The following is a 27,783-nucleotide window of genomic DNA, read 5'->3' as shown; positions in this document are numbered from 1 at the left end:
CGGCACCAGGCCAGAGCCCGCACCCCTCCTGCACCCCAACCCCCTGCCCAGAGCTCCCTCCCACACTCCGCACTCCCTCCTGCACCCCAATCCCCTGCCCCAGCCCTATATTCATGGCCCTGCATACAATTTCCCCATCCAGATGTGGCCCTCGGGCCAAAAAGTTTGCCCACTCCTGATCTAGCCTGACAGGCAAAAGGGAAGGATTGTGGTCTTTATATTGTTCAGATTCAAACAACCAAAGAAATGCTCCTGTTCGCTCCTAGGATGCTCATTTCAAGCCAGTGTGTCTTCTGTGGTTCCCGACTGCTAATGTAGGCCCTATATCTCCAGCAGTGAATGGGACTGAATCATCTAGTTCCCACTAATGACAGCTGAGTGGAAAATACCATACATCTCTCTGAAAGAGGTGCGCCTAATGGATACAGTATGAATTGTTCTACAGTTGAGCCCCCTTTGAATGGATTATGGACTTTTTCTTGATTTCCCCCTCACTTCCTAATATTTAGATTACGTTCCCTCACCTTTTAACAATCATCAGTAAGTAAAGCAATTGTCTTGACCAACAGTTGTAGTTTTGAAGGGATTGATTAGATTGGTCCCATGCACCCTTTGCCAAGGAGACTCAACCTTTCTTTGTGCTTTAAGTGAGAACAAATATTTCCAACGAGGCAACAAAACAACGAGGACACTAACCTTCCTTGTGTCTTCAGAAGTGGCCGCCTTCACAGTACTTCTTGTCTTGTTCACCAGTTCCTTCACCCATTGTTCTAAGTAAACGTTCCATTTCATGGTGAGCACATAGAGGGCGTAGGCACTCAACAAAAGGATGCTTTCCCACCAAACAATGAAGCTGTCTAAGAAAAACAGGATGAGCATCAGTAAGTCTAGAATGTAGAATGAGACGTCTCTAAACAAGGGCCACCAGGTCAGGTGGAGTATCTCCCTCGAGAAAAGGGCACAGGTGCCAATGACAAAAAGAATATTAAACACTGCTGAGCCTACAATGGTGCCAATGCCCACGTTGCTATGTGAGATGAAGACACCTATGAGAGAGGTGAAGAGTTCTGGTGCTGATCCGCCTGCTGCCATGAAGGTGGCCCCTGCCACATCATCGGAGATTTGCAACTTCTCCGTGATTACATCCAAGGCGGGGACAAAATATTCATCACACACTATGGCCAAGGCCACAAACACATACATCATGCCAAAGATGTGAAGTATGACCCACCCTTTCCTGCGCTCCTCCAAGCTAAAAAGGTCTTGAGGGTATTCTCCATGGGAGGGTGGTGTTGGGTAACTTCCCTCTTCATCCAGGTGGCTCAGATTGACACTTCCTAGGGGTGGGGTTGCATTTACTGATGATGTGATGGGCACAGTTGGTGTAGGGTCCACATATACACAATGCCTTATCTTGGATACTGTTGTCCCATTGTCCACTGCAGCGGCCTTGTTGCTGGAAAGGTCCCTGGTGGTCACTTTCACTTGGTCCTCAGGCTGAGATGCTGTCCAAGGTGCTGAACGAATTTTAGGGCCACAGAGAAGCTGATAGATGGAAAAAGCCAATACCATGGACAGTAGGAAAAGAACCCAGTTCCTCTGAAGCCTTCTCCTCAGTGGTAAATGCATTTCCCAAATGCTCACAAATCTGATCAATGTTCCTGGAGCCAATGGAGACTTCTCCTGGTCACCAAACTGCATTTACACCTATCATTAGGAGTCTCTTGCTGCTCCTAGATGTAGGGATCTCAACAGGACCGGAACTACATGCTACAAAAAGTGTAGAATCCTACAAAAGAAGAAGTTCTGGTGTGAAACATGTAGTGCAAGGATCTACTGTCACCTAACTCAACTCAACGCATTATTAACTGGCATTATGTTTGCATTATACAAGATGGGCCTAAACTGGCAAATTCAGATCTGGATCCAGATTTCAACCCCCCCATTTCCCAAAGTTTGGGGCTGTACAGATCTGGCATTTTGGTTTGGCTCATTATGGAGATGAGCCAGCCACAACATTTATCTCTGTATCTGGATTCTGCTCTCCCCCATCACTTCACCTCACAAAGCTCAGGGTTCTTCAGATCTGGGTTTTGATTTGGGTCCATCTGATAGTTTGTAGCACTGTGCTCAGTGCTTTATAAACGTATAAGTCAACATGGTCCCTGCCCCAAGGAGCTTACTTACAGTCTAAATCACTATAGAAGATTAAGTACTAAGGACGACCCCATCATGTTAAATCCACTCTTCATACAGGCCAGTTACTTACCTACATAAGCTTGACACGTTGCTGGAAATGTACCTGGTAATTGCTCTAATATCTCCCAGCTAGTACCACTCCACAGCTTCCCAATGTTTGCACTCTCATGAGATACAAACCAAACAAAAGGTGATTTCTATGTTTGCTTTCAGTTTGAGAAGAGCAGAAGACAAGGCCTGGCTATAGTAAAAACAAAGGTGCTGAGCATTCATTTGTTACTATGGCTACACCTCTTCAAACCTACTGTCCAAATTAGGACTGGCAAAGTGGACTAGTTATCACACTGTCTGTTTGGGCATAATTAGCACATTTTACATACTTACAGAGGGAGCCAAAGTGTAAATCCCAAAGCAACAGGAACCTGGGCTATGGCAGTACAGAAACATTGATGTGGGGGTGAATAACATTCACCTTGCAGTTTGGAGTTGGTGTATTGTATCGTAAACTATTATTTTGAACACAGTTTTCAGAATAGGATTGTTATATTAAATGAGGAGAGGATGTAAATAGAACACAATTCTAAGCCATTCACTAAGTTATTCTTCAAGCACATGTACTCACATATTTAAAACTCCATAAGCTAATCAATTTAGATTTCTAACTAGGGGAAAGGAAGGGGCAGGTACAGATGTTGCTATCTCTGTTTTAAATACTTGGGAGGTGCTCAGAGACTCCAGTAATGGGGGCTACAGAAGTACCTACAGAGAGAAAGAGAGATCCTATAAATCCTACTCCTAGTGTCTAAAAGGTTCATGTACATATATTAACTATAAGCATGTAATGATACAGTCAGCTGTATTCTTCAGTAAAGTGTATAGAAGTAAAGGAAATTGTCACTCTTCATAACACAACAAAAAAAGCAAAATCAAAGAAAGAGAAGAAAAACAGAGAACAGAAAAAGATACCTGAACTAACCCCTTATTTAAACATAATTTACTTTTCCTCTCCAAAATGAGCTACCCAAACAATTTTTGCAAGTAAAGGGCAGATCATCAGCTGATGGAAATTGTTATAGCTCAATGACTTTAATACCTTCTGAGCATCTATCCCTTGTTTTTTCCAGTCTCATTGACTGAAGACTATTTTAATATTCTTTTGTAAACAGAGTATTTTCAAACCTATTCCTTTACCTTGTGATTAGACTGTCTTATCTAATAGAGATCTCTCAGGCAATCATATGAAACTCCATAGCTTACCTTCAAAAATGATGTTCAAGAGGAATTGGGGTTTCATTGCTAGCATTTAGTGCTGGAAGTTTCTTTGACATGTAGCACCCAGAAATGAGATGAGTTATGGGTAGAAGCAGAGAAAATTATCCCATTTTTGTTAGGTCTCTCCCAGCTGAATTCCAATAAGAGACAGGGTCAGGTGTGAAGGGCATATTGCTGGAGGAATAGACAATCCAGTTTAATACCTGCAGCCTGTAAGAAGATTAAATAGTATTTTATAGGTTCGGGACTATCTCTGAAGCAAATATCTTTGTGTTAGACTATGGGATGTTCTCAGTTTCAGAGCAGGAGATAATCTCTGCAATGAAACACACAACAACAGCAACAACCCTCAGACAGTAAGATGCTATAGATCTTTCCAATGGCAGACTTCGGGGACAGAGCCTCGGTTGCCATAAACTGTCATAGTTCCATTGGCTTCAAGGAAGCTATGATAATTTACGCCAGTTGTGGATCTCCCCCTGAGGTACTTGCCATTAGCAGATGGCTTTGTGCACAGTTTCATTTTGATGAAGCATTGCACATCGCTAGCAATTATTTCCCAAATCAGAATTTCTGTCAGCCAAAACACTGCTAGAAGCTAAAGTTCAATAACTAGCAAAGGAAAATGGGCCAGACCCTCCACCCCTTCTTTGCTATAAATTAAATCTGCTTTGCCCCTGAAATGGCTAGTTGAGAATTCTGCCTGCTGTAGTGGGTCCTACAGCCCCACCTCCAGTACAGGGGTCATGGACAGACCGAAGGAGGCATGAATGGAACACCCCTCTGCTCTGGCAATTCCTGGGGTGGGGTGGGGTGGCCAGCGTAATGTATTTCACGTGGGGGTGTCACTGGCACAGAATGGCTCCAGGATTGAGGGAGCATGAAAACTCTGGTCAGCTATTTCATTGTTCTCCATTAGGGTGAAATGCTAAATGCATTGCAATCTGTTAGCAGTGTTGCTCAACAGAAATAAGTAAAAGGTGATTTGCGGGGCTTAAACTGTTTGTTTAAGGGGGGCATTGTTCTGTGCTAAATCTCTTCTCTGCATCCCTTGTCTGTGTGGACAGAACCCAGGACGTGCATAGAGCCCCAATGCGGCCCCATGAAAGCAGGTCAGCTTGCATGAGTTGGGCCAAAGACTGTAAGATCTTTAGGGCAGATACCTGTCTTCTTGCATGGCCAGGTAGCACTTGGTACAATTTTGGCTGTTTTAGAAATAATAAGAATTGCTTTGCCATGATCATCTCTCCTGGCACTTGGTCTTTACTGGTTGTTAAGTCCAGTGTTGGGATTTCTTACTTCAGTGTCAGATATGGATTTCTAAACTGTTGCCATAAATATGGCAGGTGGCATTTTAACTGGGGTTTATGTGGTGATGTGGCCTGCAAAGTGGCATTATGGGCATACTATACATTTCCATGTTGTTGTGTGGAATGAAGAAAACTTAAAACAGCTGTGGGGGACTGACTGGCCCAGGGTCTTGGGAATGAGTCAACGGATCTGTCCTTCCAGCTTTTAAGCTGCTCATCTTGGTGGTGATCAAAAGTTAATACCATCTGATAGCTGAGAATTGACTCCTCTTGATGCAGATATGGATATGTTTGGCTTCTAGCCCTTTCCTTTCCTGGTCTGTTGTAAGAGTCTGCTATTAGGGAAGTGAGAACTTCTTTCTGCCTTCCCAGATGAATTTTTAGAGGTAGGGTCATCTTCCAACACATTCCTTCTCATTGCCTATGCATGAGCCCAGTTCTTTAGTTCACAGCTCCTTTTAGAAGATTTCTCCAACTGCCTGTCCATGGCACAATAGCAGGAAGCTAAGGTAATATTAATTGCCAAGAACATGAAATATATGAAGAGGATGGTGGGGAAAGTCACGGACTGCCTTGGGGAAGGAGATACTGCCCAATGCAGTTTTCTGTGGCTGCTGAAAAGGAGATGCTTATGCGATGACCACCATCTTGGCTGATACTGAGAACTGAACTGGGATCTCCAGCACTAAACGCATAAATTGTTATAGCTTGAGCTATCCAGCTTGGTTTTATGATGGGGCTATAACAGACTCACTCTTTCTGGGTCTGGCACAATGAGGGATACATAACACACACTGACCAGTGGGTTACATTTACCCATCAGATAGCATATAGTCCCCATGATTTGTGACTCTTTGTGGGTCAGTAATAATAATACTCAGCTCTTAGCTAGTGCTTTTCATCCGTAAATCTCCAAGCATTTTACAAAGGAAGTCAGTATCAATATCTCTATTTTATAGATGGGTAAACTGGGGCACAGGGGGGGTGAAGCCAAGACTAGAACTGGGTTTTTTGAGGTCCAGTCCAGTATAGGCGCCTTTTGTATGCACCAGCCACAAGAGTTTGATCCTACCCTCCATTATCTGGGTGTAAATCATGATGTGACTTGGCAAATGATGCATTGTACATGTATGCACGCGCCCTGTAACCTCCTGGCCTGATCTGCAAAAGTGCTGAGCGCCTACACAGCCTATTGATTTCAGTGAGCTCTGTTTGTGCTCTGCCGTTCTGAAAAAACAGGGCATGTTTCCAAGATGTGCAAAGTTGTTCAATATTAAATTGTAGAGCAGAAGGTATGTTTAGCTCCCTCTGCTGTGTGACAAGAGTTCTGCTGGACTGGCACGGGGAGGGATAATGAAGAATTCACACATTACATCAACCACCAGGACAACCCATACCAGACAGAAAAGCAGACATATCGGGCCCCACTAAAGTCAAAAGACAAGTTTTGCCCGTGGCTTCAACTGGAGCAGAGTAGAAGACAGTCCATAATGTAAGTATGTAATGTGGCCAACCTCATGTGTTCATAATTTAAGTCAGGCTCCAAAAGACCATGAGATTTTAAAAACCTATAGATACATTTGGGGGCTTTCTATTTGCCTTCTGATTTCTGAGCCATGAAGATCTATTCAGGTCACATTTTCATGCTTTTCTCTGCTACCATGAAAGCTAGAAACTTGCTTTTTCAACTGAAAGCTGAGATGGTGCTGTGGAGGGGAGCTCAGTGGGAGAGGGGGGTTGCTGAGGAGGAGGTGGGAGGTGCTGTGTGGGGAGCTCAGTGAGGAGAGGTGGGGTTGCTGGCGGGGGGGAGCTAGGAGGGGCTGTGCAGGAGAGCTCAGTGGAGAGAGGTGGGGTTTTCACGTAATCACAAGACCCCAGGAGCTAGGTGTGGCAGATTTGGCAATTTCTGGCAATTTCCAAGGCCAAACCATACTGAATTAATTTTAAAGACCTTAGGAGTTCATTGTATTAGAAATGCAAAGGTGTGTATATTATTGTGGGATTGTATGTAACATCTCTGGGGGGAGACATAACCAGTGTGAAAACTGGAAAGTGTGATGAGCTTCAAAGGACTATTTGAAACAATGCACCTCCAGCAGCCTACGTGTTGTCAAGCTTGTTGTAGGCATCACAGAAAGGAGACGTTTAGGGACGAATTTGAAGGAGGATAATCAGTTAAGTTTTGCAGATGTTTACATGGAACTTCTCCCCACAGTACCCTCCACCTCTCCCCAGCTCTCCCCACCTCTCCCGACTGAGCTCCCCCCACAGCACCTCCCAGCAACCCCCCTCTCCCCACTGAGCTCCCCTCCACAGCTCCCCCCCTCTCCCCACTGAGCTGCCCCCCACAGCACCTCCCAGCTCCCCCCCAGCAACCCCCCTCTCCCCACTGAGCTGCCCCCCACACCACCTCCCAGAAACCCCCCCTCTCCCCACTGAGCTGCCCCCCACACCACCTCCCAGAAACCCCCCCTCTCCCCACTGAGCTGCCCCCCACACCACCTCCCAGCTCCCTCCCAGCAACCCTCCCTCTCCCCACTGAGCTGCCCCCCACAGCACCTCCCAGCTCCCCCCCCAGCAACCCCCCCTCTCCCCACTGAGCTCCCCACACAGCACCTCCCAGCTCCCCCCCCAGCAACCCCCCCCTCCCCACTGAGCTGCCCCCCACAGCACCTCCCAGCCCCCCCCAGCAACCCCCCCCTCCCCACTGAGCTGCCCCACACAGCACCTCCCAGCTCCTCCCCAGCAACCCCCCCTCTCCCCACTGAGCTCCCCACACAGCACCTCCCAGCTCCCCCCCCAGCAACCCCCCCCCTCCCCACTGAGCTGCCCCCCACAGCACCTCCCAGCCCCCCCAGCAACCCGCCTCCCCACTGAGCTGCCCCACACAGCACCTCCCAGCCCCCCCCAGCAACCTCCCTCCCCACTGAGCTCCCCACACAGCACCTCCCAGCCCCCCCAGCTCCCCCCTCCCCACTGAGCTCCCCACACAGCACCTCCCAGCCCCCCCCAGCAACCTCCCTCCCCACTGAGCTCCCCACACAGCACCTCCCAGCCCCCCCAGCTCCCCCCTCCCCACTGAGCTGCCCCACACAGCACCTCCCAGCCCCCCCAGCTCCCCCTCCCCACTGAGCTGCCCCACACAGCACCTCCCAGCCCCCCCCAGCAACCTCCCTCCCCACTGAGCTCCCCACACAGCACCTCCCAGCCCCCCCAGCTCCCCCCTCCCCACTGAGCTCCCCACACAGCACCTCCCAGCCCCCCCCAGCAACCTCCCTCCCCACACAGCACCTCCCAGCCCCCCCAGCTCCCCCCTCCCCACTGAGCTGCCCCACACAGCACCTCCCAGCCCCCCCAGCTCCCCCCTCCCCACTGAGCTGCCCCACACAGCACCTCCCAGCTCCCCCTGCCCGGGTCGCCCCTGCAGCGGGCCGCTCTGGGCCCGGCCCCTGAGTTCCGGCCTCCGCAGCGGGGGAAGGTTTCTGGGGCCGGACTGATGGAAGCGGCGGCGGGGCTGGGACTGCGGCGGCCTCGTGCCCGGGTGAGCGGAGCGGGCCGGGCCGGGCCGGGCCGGGCCGGGCTCGGCCGGGGGGGGGGGGGGAGCGGGCGGCGGAACCGCGAACTGCAGCGGTGGGGCGGAGACCCCCAGACCCGGGACCCTGAGTCCGGGCCTCTGCCTGCCCCCCGAGTGCCCCGGCCCTCTGCGCGTCCCACAGCCCCGGACCCTGCCCCCCTAACGCCCCCAGCCCCGGGTCCTGCCCTCTGCGCCCCCTCGCCCCCCGCGGCCCTCTGCAGCCCGGGGACTTCGGACCCTGCCCCCTCGGTGCCCCACAGCCCCGACCCCTTCCCCCTGGGACCCGCTGCCCCCTCCAGTCCTGGGACCCTAGACCCTGCCCCGCACCAGTCCTGAGACCCCTAAACTTGCCACAGCACCCCCAAAACCTCCCCCCCCCCAGTGCGTCCTGATTCCTGAACCTGCCCTTCAGTTTCCCCCGGCTACTCCAAGACCCCCTCCAAACCTGTGCCCCTTGCCCCCAAACCTCCACACCAGCTCCCAAGACCCTGAACCTTGGCTTCCCCTGCCCCCAAACTGCTCTTCCCACCAGCTCCAAGATTCCCCCAAACCTGCCCCTTCAGCCGCCAACCCCTATCAGCTCCCCCGGGACGCAAAATCCTGCCCCGCACTAGCTCTGAAATTCTCCCAAACTTGCCCCATCAGCGTCTATCAGTTCCCTCAGCTCCTGGGAAACCTCCCCCACCCCACCAGACCTGGGACACCTCCATAATCTGTCTGTCTCAGTCCCTGATCTCCTGCTGCTTCAGGATTCCTGAATCTTGTCCGCTTGTCCTGGGCTACTGCCAAAATCTACCCTCCCTGGGTTCCCTCAAATCCAAACTTCTCTACTCTGGGACCTCTGCCCAAACCTGTCCCTTTCAGCCCTCCCTGCTCCCCCATCCCCCTGAATCCTGTTTTCCCTCAGCCATCCCTACTATCCCAGCTCTGGGACTCCTTGAATCCTACCCCACATCTCAGTCCCAGAACCCTGAAATTCTGCCCTTCCTGCTGTTCCTGTCCTGCCTTCCCAAAGCTGTATCTTCCTTTCTAGCTAACCACCTTCCTCCTTGCGCACACACATTTATCTCCCTCCAAAACGTCCACATCCTTTCTTGCTATCCCAGTTCTGGGACCCTTTAAACACAAAGCTCCAGGACATCACAAATCGTTACGTCACCAGCACCACCCAATATCCCATTCCTGTTCTCAGCCTCAGCCCTATGCAACCCCCTGCTCTTTGTCTATGCATGGAGTTATTCAGGAATATCTTGTCTGGAATAACTATTCCTGAATAACTCCTTGTGTGGACACTCTTATTCTATAACAGGAGTATCTTGTTCAGTTTAGCTAAATCCTGTTTGACCCATGCTGATTTTGGGGGGTAGCTGGTTGTTTCCTTTGGAAGGAGAAATAGTTAACGTAGTCAGGTGTGTCTTTGATGCAATCCTGCTTACTTACAAGAATGTACACAATGTCCTGTTTCCCTGAACACAGAAGGATTCAAACAGCAGGAGACGGTTTCTTTGCTCACAGTTCCAAGCATCTTGCCAGCCATTGCTCTTCCCAAAAGCTCACTACAACCGCATTTCTCTGGGGTATCCTTGCTGCCTTCTTTGGGTGCTTATGTGGTGTTTCTGCTGCTGCTTTGCCTCTCCTCCTCTCTCAGCTCTATCCAACAGTACTTAGCAGCCTGCTTTTACAAACCCCTTGGACCACATAGCCCAGTTTGAATTCAAGATAAACTGGTGCAAGGCACTCATGTTCCAGAATAAGTGTGTCCACACATGGAGTTATTCACAAATAGCCAATGCACTTTAAATTCATACCTTTAATCCAAATTAATTTTAAAATATAGGCAAGCCCTTGTTCTTGACCTCTAGCTACCCCTCTTATCCCAGCTAACCCCCTGTATTCCCTCATAACCCAGTCTTGGGGCACTTTACAGCTTTAAGCATGTAAAAGTCTTAATGTGTTGTCAGTGGTACAGCGTGATGTGGCCTCGTTTTGGGCCATTCAGTAGGATTGGACAGGGCATGTGTTTCTTTTCAATGCTTTGGGATAATCACTCTGTAGAGCTTTTCCCCTTTTGCAGTGAATCCCTCCTCTTGGTTACGCAGAGAAAGGATCATCATGCCGACTGTGGTGGTGATGGACGTGTCGCTCTCCATGACCCGGCCTGTTTCTGTGGAAGGCTCTGAAGAGTATCAACGGAAACACCTGGCTGTCCATGGATTGACCATGTTGTTTGAGCACATGGCCACCAATTACAAACTTGAGTTTACAGCCTTGGTGGTCTTCTCTTCGCTTTGGGAACTGATGGTTCCCTTTACAAGAGATTACAACACGCTTCAGGTACACCTTATAAAGAACATACTACTGTGATCAGCAAGTCACTACTCTTCAAAACATTCTGTGTGTTTCATAACTGCAGTGAAACCTTAGGCTTCCTATCCGAGGATCTCGTATCACTTTTGCACTGTTAATTAAGCCTCACAACAACCCTATGAAGTGGGTGTTATCCCTATTTTAAAATGTGGAAACTGAGGTAGGGGAAAGTTGTGTTTTATAATCAGACAAGTCAGTGATAGTGTTGCCTGTAATGTCGTCTGAACATCCAAAAGTGTGCTGAGTAGTTTACCAAAACCAGTCAAGAGACACTTCCTGTCCTGAAGAGCTTACAGTGTAAATTCAGATGTCACCCAACAAGGTAGGGCTAATGAAGGCAAAGTTGGGTATGAGGGTTCCAGTAATGAGATCAGCAGGATACTTGAGGAGACAAGTCCATACACTGATGGTTTTGTGACTTCCCTGTTTTTTGTGAGAATTTTGATGTGCTCTTCAGAGGTGACACAGCATAAGGGAGCTCCAGGAAGGGTTTTGAATAAAGTAAACCGGTTTAGAGAAGGCATTTTGTGCCTGGGTAACATGGAAGCAAGAAGAGAGTGGGAAAAGTGACGAAGGATGCTTCAGGCCTGGCATGACTGGCAGAGTGGAGGGAGGTGGGGAGAACATGGAAAGGAGATAAGATCTGAGAAGGAGCTTGGGGCTGAATGGTATATGATGTTGAAAGTCTTTGACCCTAATGGGAGTTGCATCAATTTATCTGAGGGTGGAATTTGGTTATAAGTTGAAAATTGCAGAAGCTTCTCAGTGCTTTAAAAGAGACTGGACAAGGCATCCAAGTTTCATCTTAGAGACTAACAAATTTATTTGGCCATAAGCTTTTGTGGGCTACAGCCCACTTCATCGGATGCATGCAGTGGAAAATACAGTAGGAAGATATATATATGCACAGAGAACATGAGAAAGCTTATGCCCAAATAAATGTGTTAGTCTCTAAGGTGCCACAAGTACGCCTCGGTTTTTTTGCTGATACAGACTAACACAGCTACCACTCTGAAACCTGTCTCCAAGTTTCATGTTACTTGATTATGTTACATATGGTTTTTCTGGCACCTATTGGGAATCTGGGATTGCTTCTGCCAACATCTGAAGGCCCCTTTCCCCAGCCTAAGGGGAGGAGCTACCAGACCCAGATCTCATGTAAATACAGGGGATAACTAATGACAAACAGGGCCAGGAGTGGGGGTCACAAGGTCATAAGCAGGGAGCCCCGGGTGGAGGGATGTTACATACGTTGCTGAGAACAAATTCCCTTTGCTGTTTTCCATATTTTACCATATGAATTCTACCACATTCTCATTGCTGCTGTTTGGCCTTGTGGAAATCTTCTATCCAGGCCAAATGTCTAACCAAGTTGCTCTAGCTTGTACTTCTGTGTGTGTTTTGGCGCATCAGACACTTTATGTGGTGTTTTTCTGATCCCGTATAAACTTGTCCTTTGAGGGAGGAAGGATAGTTTGATGTTAAAGACTGGATATGGATGTAAGAGGCTTGGATTCTGTTACTTCCCCTGTCACTGACTTCCTGCATGGTAGGCTCTTAGCCAAGCACTCTGTGGCTCAGTTTCCACATCTATAAACTGGGTATAAAATTACTGACCCACTTCACAGGCATGTTGTGAGGCTATATTACTTAAGGTCATATTGTGATACCAACAAATAGTACCCTTTAAAGCAGCAACTATGTTCCCATTGACTTCACTGGGTCTATTTGTGGCATAAAGTACTACTCAGTGTCAGTAAAAGAACCTTTAATGGTTGTAAAGCATTTAGAGAGATTTGGATGGAAGGTGCTATAAAGAGGTAAATGATTATTATTTCACATGTATTCTGGGGGGTTGAAATATCAGAACAATGAGAGTAGACATTTTGTTTTACTTGAGGGAGTAACATAGTTCCAGGTTTTGACTGTACTGTTCTTAGTAGACTTGCAAAGGATTTTTTTAAAAATAGGTCTGTACCCTTTGTGGACCAAAATTCCTTCCTTCTCAGCTTTTACTTGCAGTTTGTGAGGTCAGAATTTCACTTGTTTCCCAGTCAATATGTGGCCTTTCAGGCTTTAATTTCTAATATAAAGGAAATCAGAAAAATACTTAAAAAAACATATCAAACTTCAGTTCTTTCAGGCCTGCTTTCTACATCCTACAAAAGGGCATAAACCCAATTTTTTAAAAACTTTGCAGATCATCCTTGGGAATACAATACTTCCCTAATAAAGGTACAGTGGGAAGGGAAGGTATTTATGAATTACTTCCTGTTTTTCAATAAGCTGCATGTGCTCCCTGATAACAGTTGTCCACTCAGGCAGGATAATGTGTAATTTTTCTTTCCAGGAAGCCCTAAGTAACATGGAGGATTATGACAAAACATGCTTAGAATCTGCACTGGTTGGGGTTTGTAATGTTGTGCAACAGGAATGGGGTGCTGCGATTCCCTGCCAGGTAATGATTGGCTGCCGCCTTTGACTGTTCTCAGAATCCAGCTTGCAGTATTTGGTGAATTCTATAAATTGCAGATTATCAGTTGAATATATTTGGTTGGCCACTCTGGCAACAAAATGCTTCAGGCCTTCCATAAAATAATCAGCAGCAACATTTGGGCTAATTTCTGCCATCTCTGGCTCAGGTGCAGTGTTGTAGTAGAGAAAAAAATGTTTGAGGACCCCTTTCAACACTGATCCCCTTTCCCTCCTGATGTACCTACGTGTTACAAAATCGAACAGTTCCCTACCATTTCTGGAAGGCTTGGTTTATGCTCCTGCCTGCATTCCCCAGCTCCAGGGAGCACAGTCAGCAGGTAAGGGGCATGGCCAAACACAGAGCACCTGCTGGTGCTGGGCTCAGCAGTGTCCCCTACTCTGAAGCAGTAGTAAGGACTGCTGCTGAATGTGTTCTGTCTTTGATCCCTGAGCCACTGTGTCTGCATCTGCCGGGCTCAGCTAAAAGGACTCAGAACTTCCACTGGGCTGTTACAGCTTTGGGTCTGGTTTCCCCTCCCATGCAGTGCTCCTTCTTGGGGAAAAAGCCTACATTTGGCCCTCATTTTTGGTTGGGTTACGATTTGCATTCACTGATTTTGCAGCTCAGTGGATTGGGACTGCCTGTAATACGGCCATAAAAGACCCCTTGAAAAAACAGAGATCAGAACCAAACAGTTAGAAAGATGTAAAAATCAGGCATATATCAGATCTTCAGTAGGGTGATCTCTTATTGCCACCATAGCCCATTGTGCTAGCCCATCAGGTTACTGGGGGATGAAAGGCCATGGGAAATGCGCAAACTCTTGTTACAGTAAGGCAGGTTATTTTCAAGCATCAGAGCAAACACAAGCACTAATGAGGCTATGAAAGTGACAGGTGTGTTGAGGAAGAGGGAGGAATAAAAAGTGTGCGTTCTCTCACCTGTTCAAACCTGGATTCTAAATCTGGATGGAAAGAATAAATGCTTAATTTCAGCTGGAGTTGGTATTCCTTACTTGCTAGCCAAAACTGTTGTTTCTTGGTGCACAGCAACACCACACCGCTGCCATGTTCCATCCCAGAAATGGCAGCATTTCAGTGATTATAGCTTATAAAAATAAATCCTAGCCATTATTTTCTTCATTAAATTTTAAAATATAGATGACTGTTTATTATGTAGAGCATTGTATTTGTAATGGTTAATTGCTTAAATATACAATTTACATGCAAACCTTACAGGAGTAATCCTTATGTAATTAATTCATTGCGAGTCAGGACTGCTCATGTGAGTAGGGATTTCCAGGACTAAGCCCTGTTGTCCCAATGGGACTACTGACAGAAGTAAAGCTAAGCACAGGTGTAATTGTTTGCAGGATTGGGGCAGATGAAGAAATGTGTTTAGGTGAAAATGCTAATGTATCCTTTTTTGTGTGTTTGTGTGTGCACTAGGTTGTTCTAGTAACTGATGGCTGTTTAGGGATTGGCAGAGGCTCTCTGAGGCACTCCTTAGCTACTTGCAACCAACGAAATGAAAGCAACCGATTTCCACTGCCTTTCCCCTTCCCGTCCAAGTTATACATCATGTGCATGGCTAATCTAGAAGAGGTGACTCCTTTAACAAATTCTTGCTGGTTTTGTTACACTGAGTGATTATTGTTTTTACAGAATCACATATTCTCCCCAAGATTTATTCTAATAATCTGGTGGTAATGTGTTTTGGTTTTAGTGATAATTGGGTCACATTCACCTGCAATATATGCAAGTTAATTGTACAAAGTTCACAGCCGTTGGAGATGTAGATAAACTAACCTAAGCCCCGGTGTATCACTGCTAGGTCAATGGAAGACTTCTACCATCAACCTAGCTACCGCCTTTCGGAGGGGTGGATTAACTCCAGTGACAGGAAACCCCTTCCATTGATGTAGCATGTGTCTATGCAGTGTCACTAGAGCGGCACAACTATGCTGCTGTAGCATCTGTAGTGTAGACATAGCCTAAGTAATCCTCTGAGGAAAGGCACTATAGAAATATAAAGTATTATGTTATCAAAGGCACTCATGCGCTCTTGAAGACTGAGAATCTGTGAATTTATTTAGCTTAACAAGGAAAAGGTAAAGGGGTGATTTGATCACAGTTTATAAGAACCTAGGGTGGAAAACAAATATCTGATAATGGATTCTTAATTCTAGCAGACAAAGGTATAACACGATCCAATGGCTGGAAGTTGAGGGTAGACAAATTCAGACTGGAAATAAGGTGTACATTTTTAATAGAGTAATTAACCACTGGAACAATTTACCAAGGGTTGTGGTGGATTTTCCATCAAGGGCACTTTTTAAATCAAGATGTGCTGTTTCTCTAAAAGATCTGCTCTAGGAATTATTTTGGGGAAGTCCTATAGTCTGCGTTATACAGGAGGTCAGACTAGATGATCCTTTTTGGCTTTGGAATCTATTAATGTAAGAGCTGGAAGCTAGGTCTGACTTGGTAAAACAATGTATTACGAACCCCAATGTGGGGACAACCTTCTGGGCTAATAATAAATGTGACATTAGGAGTAAATCTCTTGTGGGGAAGAAACATTGGCTTCCTTAAAAATTAGCGAGATAAGGTTGTCCTGATCTTTTTCTTATTGACGTAGAGCTTGTCTACACTTAAAACACGACTTCAGTGGAGACACTATCTGTGCCAGTGGGAGAGGTTCTCCCGTCAGCGTAGGTAACCGACCTCTCTTGAGAGGCAATAGCTAGGTTGACCTAACACTGCCTACGTGTGGATTTTTCACACCCCTGACCAAGTAGTTAAACCAACCTAATTTTCTAGTGTAGATCAGGCCTCAGACTTTTACTCTCATGTGCATATATTTCCTTAAAAACAGTCTACTGCATCTTCTGTTCTTATGCTGTTTTTGTTTTGTTTTTTAAAAAAAGGGTATAATTTCTTTTTTTGTGTGTGTGCAGCTCCAGAGCTCAGATTCTTTAGATTGTCTGGAAAGACTTGTAGATTTGAATAATGGGGAGGGACAGATTTTTACCATCGATGGACCCCTTTGCTTGAAGAATGTACAGTCCATGTTTGGGTTAGTATTTTTGTAACTAACGTGACTCTGAAATTAACATCTATAAAGAAAACAAAGACGCATAAAGCAAGGCATTTGATTTGTTTTATTTTGATTCATAGGTTTCTTTTTCTTTCTTAGTCCAATATGTTGATGACTATTGATTGATCTTTGACTTTCATTGGTTAAGGCTGATATTTGTTTTGTTCACTCTCTAATTAAAAACAGTAGCATCAGTACCTACAGTGATTGGGCAACTTCTGTTGATTTTTCTTTTGTCAGTGATTGGGCAACTTGAAAGGTTGATTAGGTCATAGGCTTTTCAGGAGCTGCTATTAATTTGCCATAAATGTCATAATGTATCACATATGCTGTGTTGTTGTAGCCATGTTGGTCCCAGGATAGTAGAGAGATAAGATGGGGGAGGTAATACCTAATACCTAACAAAAGATATTACCTCCCCCACTTTGTCTGTAACGTATTGTAGCATTTTGTAATTTGACAATGCTGGAACTACTGAGTTAACTCAAGGTTTTTTAAAAAATCCATTTTGGGAGCTCAGTATAATGCACTTAATCAAGCTTGCAAAACTTATTTTCAACTGATTTGTATTACTTTTACCCTAATAATAAATGATCATGTTCTAGAAAACTAATAGACCTGGCTTATACACCGTTCCATGCTGTTCTCAAATGTGGTCACTTAACATCTGATGTGCAAGTATTTCCCAGACCAGAACCTTTCATTATAGATGAGGAAATAGATCCCATCCCTAAAGCAATTAATACAGGTAACAAACGTTTGTTTGTTTTTTAAACTTGTCATGTTAACTTTTTCTTTTTCTGTTGACATTCCCTACCCTGCATAGTGCCTGTTCCCTCCACTTTCTCTCTGATCTGAAGAGAATGGAATACAGTCTCCAATAACATAGCAATGGCCAGCTACATCTGCCATCAGAGGGTGAGAGTCTCACCCTATTTTGGCCCCTGTATACCTGGCAGATGGGCAGAGGGGCATAGAAGAGTTTTTAAAACCGCATCTGTGGCCATCTGAGAATCCCCACATTGCAGGAAGTGTGGAAGACAGCTGTGGGCTATCTTCCATGGACTCCCTTGCAAGCCTGATGTAGAGGGCAGGAGGGGCAGGTTCGGACTAGGGCAGCAGTGCATAATCCTGCTGAGAGTCTGGTTGCCCATATACAGCCTCATGTAATCTAGGCACCACTCAGACCTATCTAAGTGAGGACTGCTTTGGCCCATGGAACAGCCCAAAACTGGGAGGGTCCACAGGTGTCTTAAAGCCACCATAGCACCCCTGGGCTGTGGGTTCTGGCTGTGTCTCTTAGAAGTAGGCTGGCTGCTTCAGGATATGGAGACTTTCACTTCTAGGAAACTAATCTGAAATCAGTCCAGGTTGGAGGCGAGCAGAAGTCATTATCCTCTCATGGGTGCTCAGTGGCAAATGAGCTGGTGGTGTCAGGGCAGTTCTTATTAGACTTACCTGCATCACAAACCCTCCCCGCTCCATCTCAGTTGGAACTAATTGGCACCTTTGTTGGCAGCCTCAGCAGAGAAACCAAGGGTTGAATCCTGTAGAGTCTGAACTACCCTCCAAAGGCTGATATTGAGACATTGGAACATGGAGGAAGCTTGCATTGCCCTTACTTATGTCTTCATTCTCCAAGAGTGTTAATTTGCCCCTCTCACCACTGCTAAATTCACTTTAAAAAACAATTGTGCAGAGTGCAACCTTCCTCATTCCACCCAAAGACCAAACTTTCACCTGGGAAGAGGGGGTCCAGTCTGTCACTGGTGCATGCACACAATGCGTAAATGAGCGAATGCACCTCAAGGAGAGAATACGCTCTGCAATATTTGCAGATATGACCTACCAAAGGAAGGTTTATTCGTTATCAGTGCCCGATTTAAAGAATGTTGGAGTGCTATGCACTATGGAAATCGCAGGGCCCCCCACCTTCACTTAAATTTGCCCGACTGCGCCCCCATCATGACAGAATTGCGACCCCCGCATGCCAGATTGCAGTGCACTCACTTAAATCCAGTGGGCAGGGGCCCCTGAGATGGGGGCCTTGTGCAAGTGCACAGAGTATACATTGGTTAATCCAGGCCTGTTTATTATGCCAAAGTAAACTTTCATCCTCAGCAGCGCGCTTGACCTGGTGTGCTTTTGTTTTGATTTTATGCTTTACAATTTGGCAGTAGAGTGCTTGGTAGGTAACTCTGTGTGGTAACTTGCTTTCCCAAACCTGCTCTGTGACATGTCTTAAACAATATGCAGATGCATGATGAAGTGAGCTGTAGCTCACGAAAGCTTATGCTCTAATAAATTGGTTAGTCTCTAAGGTGCCACAAGTACTCCTTTTCTTCTTCCTACTGGAAAATAGTGCAACTGAATGACATTGGGGGCATGAAACTTATCCAAACAAGAGGACTTTTAATTGTATTTAATATATGTTGGTGGATCTCCTGTCCTTTGAGATAGGGGAATTGGATATAAATGAGATTCCATTCTACATCCTTTAAAATACGCCTTTCAACATCTTCAGTCAACCATTGAATGTCTTTGTGAGTTTAATTAAGCAGTATATTATTTAGCTATGGAAAACATCAATGTTATCAGCCTTTGGGACAGATTCTTTGCAACAGACCAGAGGGCTGTCAGGTTCTCTAGTTCCTGGCCTCAGCACAAGTTAGAATAGCCTCGGAGGCTCCTCTAACTTGTGACAGGTGGATATGGTCTCTGAAGGACCATGTGCAAGCTGGGCATAATCAGAGAGCATCATGCTTTGGCCACTCCCCTTCCTTGCCCTCTGCACAGGAGCTCTGGCAATAGAGGTGTAGGTGGCGGCTATCCTGGCTTTATATCTGCTAGGGACTCTCCACACTGGGGCTATCCCGGGGTGGGGTATTTGTGCCACCTGAGCAGTGCAAAGGCGTGGATCAGGTTAGATAGCTTGCCCCTTTGTTCTTAAAGATGACTCGTTATTTCTCTGCTATGGGTAAAGTGTTAGGTACCAATGAGAAAATGCATGATGTATAACAACATATTTCATAGATAACTTCCATTAGACACACCAGGTTCTGTCTCTTGTAGCTGCTTTTCAACTGCTCATCTTAAAGTTACTCATTATTGTATAGTAAATATTTGTATTACAGTGGCACCTAGCGGCCCCGATCAAGATTGGGGCCCCGTTGTGCAAAGTGCTGTAGTTATATATGATCTATGCTTCAAAAAGCTCACAGTCTAAGGAAGAGTATTCCTATTTTGATGTTAAACTTAACATGAATAAATCCTCAGCTGTTTCCAGGGCTGACTTGTGACTGTTTGTTTCTTTGCAGATCTAGAAATAGTTGGTTTTATAGATATAGCTGATATTTCTAGCCCTCCTGTATTATCTAGACACTTGGTACTGCCCATTGCACTCAACAAAGGTGAGCCATTTTTGTTTCTAGTAGTGAACATTGCACTGTTTGGAATTGACAAGGTTTTCAAGGTTGCTGGTGGTAGATAAGAGCCAGACATTCCAAAGTTCTCTTAAAGGACAAGTGTCATGCTATTTGGAGAACACTTTTTTGATGTTCCCATTAAAATTAAAAACTTAAACACAAGCTCTTTACCTTTTCTAAAAAGAGTATTCTTAACAGTGCATCTGTACATAAAACAGCATTGTTAATAAGAGGGACAGTGTCTCTTTAGTGACATCATAAATAGAACTTTTTGAACTTAGAGATAAAAATAATTCTAGGCCAGGAATCAAGCTGAATATTTAATGCATCTTTTTATCTGCTTGTAAGGATTGGGTTTTTTTAAATGGTCTTCAGAATAAAGCTTGTATGCAGTGTTGTTGTAGCCGTGTCGGTCCCAGGATATTAGAGAGACAAGGTAGGTGAGGTAATATTTTATTGAACCAACTTCTGTTGGTGAGAGAGACAAGCTTGTGTCCAATAAAAGATATTACCTCACCCACCTTGTGGCGGGGGTGTGGGTGGGTGGTGGAATTGAGAGCTTGGTATTTGTGCTTTGATTTATCCATTGTTATTCAGGAACACTAGCTACTGCTCACCTGTGTTAACATTTGTATCTGTGCCCTGGAGGCTGGTGTAAGTAGTGAGGAAGGTTGCGTAAATCTCAGGCTTTGCTTTGTCTGTACTTGCTGTGTGCTTGTGGTTACATTCAGAAGGGCTTCTGTTGCCCTTTCAGTGTGGTTCCTAGGTACGCCTCCTCAAGTGGAGCAATGAGGAAATATGAGGTTTCTCTTGGGAAAATTTGAAAGGACCAAATATGCGGTTAGTGGGTTTTGGCTCTATGTATTCGCCCTCTTTTGTGCCAAACCTTTCCTCCCTGTGGGAACTTCATGCTGATGGCTAAAGAACAGCTGTTTTTCAGCTCCTAAAACTCAGTAAGTTGCTCATGACAAAAAAAAATCATATGAAGGGAGGGGTTCAGGGTTCCCTTAAAAGGGGTCACTTGCAACCAGCACTGTGTTGGAACCTTGTATTTTAGTCTGGTTTTCCCAAAGTTGAGGTTTCACTTGGACTGAGGCCAGAGCAGGCCAGACGTGGGGGTTCTCAAACTGGGGGTTGTGACTCCTCAGGGGGGTCGCAAGCTGTCAGCTCTGTGGGGCTGAGAGCCCCACGCCCCTGTCAAATTAAATTAAACTGCCTGTTTTTAAGGGGGGGAGGGTCACACTCAGAGGCTCGCTGTGTGAAAGAGGTCACCAGTACAAAAAGTTTGAAAACCACTGCACTAGAACAGCGTGCCAGGCTGTGCCTCTTTAGCCACACCACCCACGTGCCCAGGCGTCCCACGTGGAAGCTGTTCGCGCCACTGCTATGCTGGAGGCTTAATGCAAAGGATCAAGCTTGTCAGACAGGAGGTTGACGTTGCCCAGAAACGACAGCATTGAAATACCTCACTTCTTCAAAGTGCCAACAGCCTGGGAAGCTTTGGGGAACTGGAGCCTGTGCTGTGTGTAAGGAAGGTTGCTCTGTTGAACTGCTCTGTAGGGTGGTTTGCTTTGGGTTGACAAGGAGGTGGCTGTTGCTGGGTGACTTGCCGGGCAGAGGTTGTAAGGTGTTGAGCATGACAGAAAACAAAGCAGCGCTAGTGAGTGTGAATCTCCCTCGTTTTTGTTCTTTTTTTTTTTTTTTTTTTTTTTTGCACAGAAGGTGATGAGGTGGGTCCGGGGATCACTGATGACACTGAGGATGAGAATTCAGCTAATCAAATTGCTGGCAAAATACCCAACTTCTGTGTACTGCTGCATGGGAGCCTTAAAGTGGAAGGCATGGTGGCCATTGTTCAGTTTGGGTATGGAGGAGCATTTCTCTTTGAAAAGTCCCTTTTGGGGGTGATGCTTTGGGACCAGTCATCTATGAAATACTGCACGCCAAGCCGTGAGCCCCAGGTGGCTTGACAAGCATGTTTAGTAGTGTTGTGACTCTGCATTGACGGTGTAAATAATTTGCAAATAATGAAAGCCATAGCCCCAAGGTAGCGAGGGTGGGAGGTGAATTTTAGGGATGAGGAATGGGCGGTTTTGACCTTAGCAATCTGCTCATTTCTTTAGGCCTGAATGGCATGGAATGCTGTACTCCCAAGCTGATAGTAAGAAGAAATCAAACCTCATGATGTCTCTCTTTGAACCTGGTCCTGAGCCCCTGCCTTGGCTAGGGAAAATGGCACAGCTTGGGCCTATTTCAGGTAGTAACCAAACTGATTTTAAAGTCTCTCGTGCATTTGATGTTTTCTATGTTAATGCCCTTGTCATGTCTTATTCTTAAAAAGCTTTATTTTCTTTCAGATGCTAAAGAAAATCCTTATGGTGAAGATGACAATAAAAGCCCTTTCCCCTTACAGCCCAAAAACAAGCGCAGTTATGCGCAGAATGTCACTGTGTGGATCAAACCAAGCGGCCTCCAGGTAGCAACTCAGTACTTAGCCTTGCTACTCTTGCACAGTTCAGTATCAATGCTTTGAAAGGGTCGTCTCACTTGGGCAGTAGAAGAAGGGTCTCTATACTTGTCACTTCCATCTAGCGTAATTTTTTTTCTTTAATTCCTATTAAAGCTTCCTGTTTGAAGTGTCATAATTAAAACACATTGGCACATAGTTTGTTGAATGAAAGCTTTGCCTGGCATCTGGTTTAGTGTGTAAACCATTTGTATGGTAGCTTGTATGAGCTGCATAAACAGTGACTGATCACTGAGCCTGGGGGAATGATCAAGTGATTATTTATCAGTATAATTGGGGATTCTTTCTTTCTTGCAGCCTCCCCCAAAAGTTATGGTATTTTTTTTCCCTCCAGACAGATGTACAGAAGATCCTGAGAAATGCAAGAAAACTCCCTGAAAAAACTCAAACATTCTACAAAGTGAGTAACATGTTATGGGTTTGCGTGTAACACGTGACTGTACCGATACAGTTCGCTCTATAGAGCGCATTGACTGATGAGGTTAATAATTCTCTGTGTGTTCTATCCAAAGAGCTTGTACTGCTTTGCAAACGTTAATTCTCAACAGCCCTAGTGAGGGAGGGAGGTACTTGACCTATTGCACAGATTGGTAAAGCTATAGCCTGGAATCCCCTGATCTAAGCTCCTCTCACAGGACAGCATATAGGGTTCAATTGTGGGAGACCTAGGTCTGAGAGTGAGTGACCCTTTGCGATCCCGTGTATCCCAGAGGTGGTGTACCCATCTCCATGGGGAAGGGCAGAAATGGTGTGCATTTCAAACACCCCTTGCCAGGTGGACTCTGGAATGAACTGGAGAGCAGCAGGAGACCCAATCTTATCCTGCCTCCCAGGCAGAAATCAAGGGCTGCTTTGGCAGCAGATATTACTAATACTGAGGGATCAAAGGGCATCACAGAAGGAAACGAGAGCACAGATAGAGAGCAGCCTATACGTGGGTAACAAAGTCAATTATCACTGTGTGTTCCACCTATGATGCAGAGGGCAAGAAATCCAATAAGCCAGATACAGTTAGCTACATTGTACCACTCTAAAACCAGACTATGACCATAATTCTTCCCTCAAGCCTAGCAGTGACACAAACCCCAAGAGACACCCCAACCAGGGTTCTGGTATGTGCACTATAAACACACGCAAAGCTGTGGTCCCTGTCCTAAGAGTTTACAATCTAAGAAAATCACGTTCTATAAATTCTGCTGGACAACGTGGCTGAAATAGAGCAGATAACAAAGCGCACCCTTCTGCAAGCTGGAGGGCTATCCACCTGAGGCCCTGGAGCTGGGGGCGAGAGCTGCTGAGGCACACTAGGAGGGTGTTGTGGGAAAGCTAACACCTTAAGGTGCCATATCTGCTGTCTCCAATCTCGAACCAGCACTAGAATTCACTCTTATGCTGATAGCACTTAGGAAGCTTGCTGGAAGGCCCCCTTCCCCCCATCTCTCTCCTGAGTGAACAAATTTGCAATGAATAAAATATCTTTTCAGAAGAATCAAGATAACTTTAAATGGGGCTTTTCTCCCTTCCAGGAACTCAACCGTTTACGCAAGGCAGCCTTGGCTTTTGGGTTTTTGGACCTTTTAAAAGGAGTGGCGGATATGCTGGAAAGGGAGTGTACACTGCTGCCTGATACAGCTCATCCCGATGCAGCATTTCAGCTTACACACGCTGCTCAGCAACTCAAAGCAGCAAGTAATGGGACCTCTGAATATGCCGCCTATGACCATAACATCACTCCATTGCAGACAGACTTCTCCAGTAGCAGCACTGAAAGAATATGAGATGCACTTTTTAGAACATTAAGTCTCAAGTGGTCCAAATTTTCCTGTTTCATTTGTTTTCTAGGACTGACTCAAATATTGTTTGAAGAACTTTCTCAGGCAAACAGGGGCTCTAAAACAATCTAGTTTCTAAAGCTGGGATTAATTCATATAGCTCTTAGTGGATTCAGAGTTTTACCTGGAAATTGTATTTTTAAATGCCTCATGAAAGTCTTACAAGAATAATGGAGGTTATATAGTATGATTATTAAGGTGTGTGAGGAGAGATGAGGAAAATGCTGCCGTATGCAATGGACTGGAGCCAGTGGTTTACAACTGTTCCCCCTGGCCCCCCTTTTTTCTCCCCCGAGAACCAGTCATCAAGTAACCTCACACATAACCCATAACAATTAGATTGGTGCACAAAAGCACTGTGTAAAACTTTTCTCCAGCGAGAGGCAGGTGTTATCTATTAGGGCCTGGCTTTCAAAAATGTCAGCTATGCAATTGCATGCACTTGACCTGCTCAGTCAAAGACTGAGTGTATGCATACTGCGTGTGGTTAGATGTATCACTGGCAATTTTTGGGTGCTATCACTAATTGCATTCCTTACTTTAAAGATTTAAGGCCTGCCTTTCAAAATGTAAAGTTACTAAAGTTTCAGGTATCTCATTTGCCTCAAGACATTCATATTTGAGAAAGTAACTTACATTCTAGCAAGAGAAAAGTTCACTTTTAAACAAAATTGTAAGGTATCATATTAACCAATAAAGAGTAACTTTTTATGGAAGCTTTCAGTGGTTTTGATTCCAGTTTCAAAAGAACAGATATGCGTGTTCAGCATTACGGAGGCTTAAACCTTGATCATGTCTTTCCATCATGAAGGTCAGGTAACAAATTGCTCTTGTTTGCTTGCATAAGAGGCTGTACAAATAGCAAAATGAAAGACTTTGCTTGTAAATCTTTATTAATGGAAATACACATTCAGCTGCCTTTGGAAGGGCAACCAAATGCCGTAGTTGAAGATCCACGGCAAAATCGCACGAAATACGGGATGCAGTGTCTGCCCCATACCCTCACCACCATGTATTTCATAAATGTGTAAATGCCCTTTAAAGGGATTAAAAGAATGAATGCGGTGTTAAACTCTGTGTCGGCACCACGCTATTCAGTCCCTTGATTCACTGTCCGATAGATGTGGACGTAGAAGTGACGCGGTATACAAATTATGGTGTAACTACCCTGAGGAAGCTGGCCATGCCCCTTTTTTAGCCTTTCATGCAGAAAGGCTCCTTCTAACACTTTTAGGCCAGGTCTACACTACAGACCTATCTTGGTATTACGACGTTACTCGGGGGGGAAATCACACCCCTGAGCGACATGCAGTTATACTGACCGGGGTTAGCGTGTAGACAGTGCTATGTCTGTGAGAGAGCATCTCCTGTCAACACAGCTACCACCTCTTGTGGAGATGGTCACCCGTTGGCCTAGGTATGACTTCACTTAAGTGCTACAGCAGTGAGCTGTGCTGGAAGACCTGCCCTTCAATAGTGGTGAAAGTTCCTTAGGATGGTGCCTTTTTGCAGAATGCCTTCAGTGGCGGTTGGGACCACTTCTCTGCAAAAACCCCACCTAAACGTTCCAGTGTTAACCTCACAATAACAATCTTTGGGGGGAAAAGATATTTCACATTGAAAATACCGCAACATGTTTGATGCGTTAGGGATGGAGAACGAAAAGTACCTACTTTCCTGTATAGTGGGTGTTTTTGTTGTTGTTTTCCTGGTGTTATGCTTTCGTAAAACAAAACCATACAATCAGCGGGATGGCAATAAATTGATCTTAAAGTTTAGTGATTGCTCTGGAATTAACTTGCACAAGGGTTACAGTGGGTGCTGGGGGAAAGACTATTAGACTCAGCTGGGTCAACAGTGCAGCTAGCTGCTCTGTAGTCAAGGTTACAATTAAGTTTATTTAAATCACACTTTAGTTAATTTCAGAGAAGATGCAAAAGGTCAGAGGGGGCTAAGACCTGGCAGATCAGGTTGGGAGCACAGGGGTCATTTTAATCATGGTACCCTTTATTCGGAACGGCTCCTTTTTAACCAATGGGGGTTTCTTTGTTGTAAAAGTAATTTTAATTGTTTAAAATTCACCTAAGTCATAAACCTGAAACATATCAGTTGCCTCCCATTTGCTGACACCGGCACCCAATACCAAAACGGTCCCTCACTTATTAGGCCCCCAACACTGCACCCCAAAAGCAAATTGCCAGCCTGGCTTGCAGACTCCTTAGCTGCAGTCCTCTGCATTCAGGGAATATGGAAGGAATAGGAAAACAGGTGCTTGCTGCTTTCTCAACAGGGTTTGAACCAAGCACTTACACCACCATTCCCAAAACAGAGAGGACAAGGAGCTGGCCTCCCTATAGTAGCAGAAGGAACGTTATGGGATCATCTCAAGGGAGGCCTGCTTTACCTCTGCATTTCCTGGTGTAATTCTAATTTTTGTGTGCTACTGGGGGGAAGAATGGCAGGGAATGGAAGCTCAACCCTACACAGCCTGGTTTTCTAGTGTCTGAGTTTAGACATTTAAATTCTCACCGTCTGAAAGGGCAGAGTTAGTGACCACAAGGCCATGGGAAGTAGCAGCTATGTCAACTGGTGAGGGAAATTTGAAGGAGAGGGTAGCTCCCTCTAATGACTGGCTAGGACATACGTAGCCAGACAGAGGCTGTGGGACACCACTACGTGTTTCTATTCCATGCGGGAGAGAGATTAAGCCTTCCTATTGTACATACGTTAAGAACAAGCCGGTGGTGTCCAATGCTGACACTAGTTGTTTAAATGTATCAGCAAAAGCCTGCTGAAGAAAAGCAGACCTAGCACTGACCATTAATAAATATATTTTCCATGCTGCTCTTGGTCTCTGTTCCTCAGGCCATTCCTAGTCAGTTTCACATAGCATGGAGTGGATGGTCTGAAATATTATACCCCAGCATCACAAGCCCTATCTGCATTCAATATCTGAAAGAGAGCAAATATCCAAGTAAGAATAACTATTATATTCCCAGTTAGAACCGCTCATGTTTCTGCGAAGAATAGGATTTCTTTTTATAATACGCAAAAAGAAAAGGAGGACTTGTGGCACCTTAAGAGACTAACAAATTTATTTGACCATAAGCTTTTGTAAGCTACAGCTCACTTCATTGGATGCATTCAGTGTGAGCTGTAGCTCACGAAAGCTTATGCTCAAATAAATTGGTCCGTCTCTAAGGTGCTACAAGTCCTCCTTTTTGCGAATACAGACTAACACGGCTGCTACTCTGAAACCTTTTATAATATGGTAATTGATAGGAAACATGTTTAACTATTGCCATTGTTCAACATTAAGTGCCATGCATGTATGACTGAAGAGGAACTCAATACAGTGTATGGGAATGCTATCTGAAGACTCACTATGAAATCTAACATGAGCATTTAGCTGTAGAAAATCCTTTCCATTATAATAATAGATAAAATTGTAAGACTCCGAGGCTCCTGTCGTTGATTTAAGTCAGGGAAGCATTGTAGTCCCTGCTTTACTTCATCTTTCTCTTTTTTGATCCAAGGTGCTGCCTCCTTTGCTTGTAGAGGTGACGCAAGTTTATAAACAAACCTGAAAAGAGAAATAATGGTTGAGGCAGAGCTGAAAATCTGCAGATTCCTTATGCCGAATGACTGCACTGAGTTAAAAATGATTTTGGATTTTCTTCTCACGTATGTACATAAAAGCTA

At 45.4% G+C, this 27,783-nt stretch overlaps 3 protein-coding genes across 13 annotated transcripts in view; 1 reads left to right on the top strand and 2 right to left on the bottom strand.

Moving 5' to 3' along the window:
- The window catches only part of SLC24A1 (solute carrier family 24 member 1), a 28,141-nt gene extending 21,759 nt beyond the window's left edge, over positions 1 to 6,382 (bottom strand). The window contains exons 1-3 of one of the 2 annotated variants that reach the window (XM_073304359.1): positions 6,296 to 6,382; positions 3,457 to 3,681; positions 697 to 1,789 (exon numbers count right to left, since the gene is read on the bottom strand). In XM_073304359.1, coding sequence (XP_073160460.1) covers positions 697 to 1,701 — 1,005 coding nt within the window. In that variant the 5' untranslated portion in view covers positions 1,702 to 1,789; positions 3,457 to 3,681; positions 6,296 to 6,382. Of the gene's footprint in view, positions 1 to 696; positions 2,045 to 3,456; positions 3,682 to 6,295 lie in introns of those variants that run through there. The other variant, XM_073304361.1, reaches the window with a different exon arrangement.
- On the top strand, positions 6,185 to 25,859 carry INTS14 (integrator complex subunit 14). Of its 4 annotated transcripts, none has more exons than XM_073304363.1 (12): positions 6,185 to 6,273; positions 10,430 to 10,689; positions 13,073 to 13,180; positions 14,647 to 14,802; positions 16,158 to 16,276; positions 16,903 to 17,045; positions 19,615 to 19,707; positions 21,442 to 21,586; positions 21,846 to 21,979; positions 22,080 to 22,198; positions 22,584 to 22,649; positions 23,776 to 25,859. In XM_073304363.1, the coding sequence occupies exons 2-12, from the start codon at positions 10,468 to 10,470 to the stop codon at positions 24,025 to 24,027; spliced, it is 1,557 nt and encodes a 518-aa protein (XP_073160464.1). In that variant the 5' UTR covers positions 6,185 to 6,273; positions 10,430 to 10,467; the 3' UTR covers positions 24,028 to 25,859. The 4 variants fall into 4 exon arrangements, with proteins under 4 accessions (XP_073160464.1, XP_073160465.1, XP_073160463.1 ...); XM_073304364.1 differs by lacking the exon at positions 6,185 to 6,273 and adding an exon at positions 8,225 to 8,322 and having other exon boundaries at positions 21,445 to 21,586; XM_073304362.1 differs by lacking the exon at positions 6,185 to 6,273 and adding an exon at positions 8,225 to 8,322.
- The window catches only part of HACD3 (3-hydroxyacyl-CoA dehydratase 3), a 25,831-nt gene continuing 19,450 nt past the window's right edge, over positions 21,403 to 27,783 (bottom strand). For 6 of the 7 annotated variants that reach the window (XM_073304369.1, XM_073304366.1, XM_073304371.1 and 3 more), the window contains one exon: positions 21,403 to 27,664. In XM_073304369.1, coding sequence (XP_073160470.1) covers positions 27,588 to 27,664 — 77 coding nt within the window. In that variant the 3' untranslated portion in view covers positions 21,403 to 27,587. The remainder of the gene's footprint in view (positions 27,665 to 27,783) is intronic. The other variant, XR_012154101.1, reaches the window with a different exon arrangement.

Source organism: Lepidochelys kempii, chromosome 10 (assembly GCF_965140265.1).
Source record: "Lepidochelys kempii isolate rLepKem1 chromosome 10, rLepKem1.hap2, whole genome shotgun sequence".
NCBI classification, from domain to species: domain Eukaryota; kingdom Metazoa; phylum Chordata; order Testudines; family Cheloniidae; genus Lepidochelys; species Lepidochelys kempii.
The sequence above is the reverse complement of the archived record's forward strand: the minus strand, read 5'-3'. Positions and strand labels throughout refer to the sequence as shown.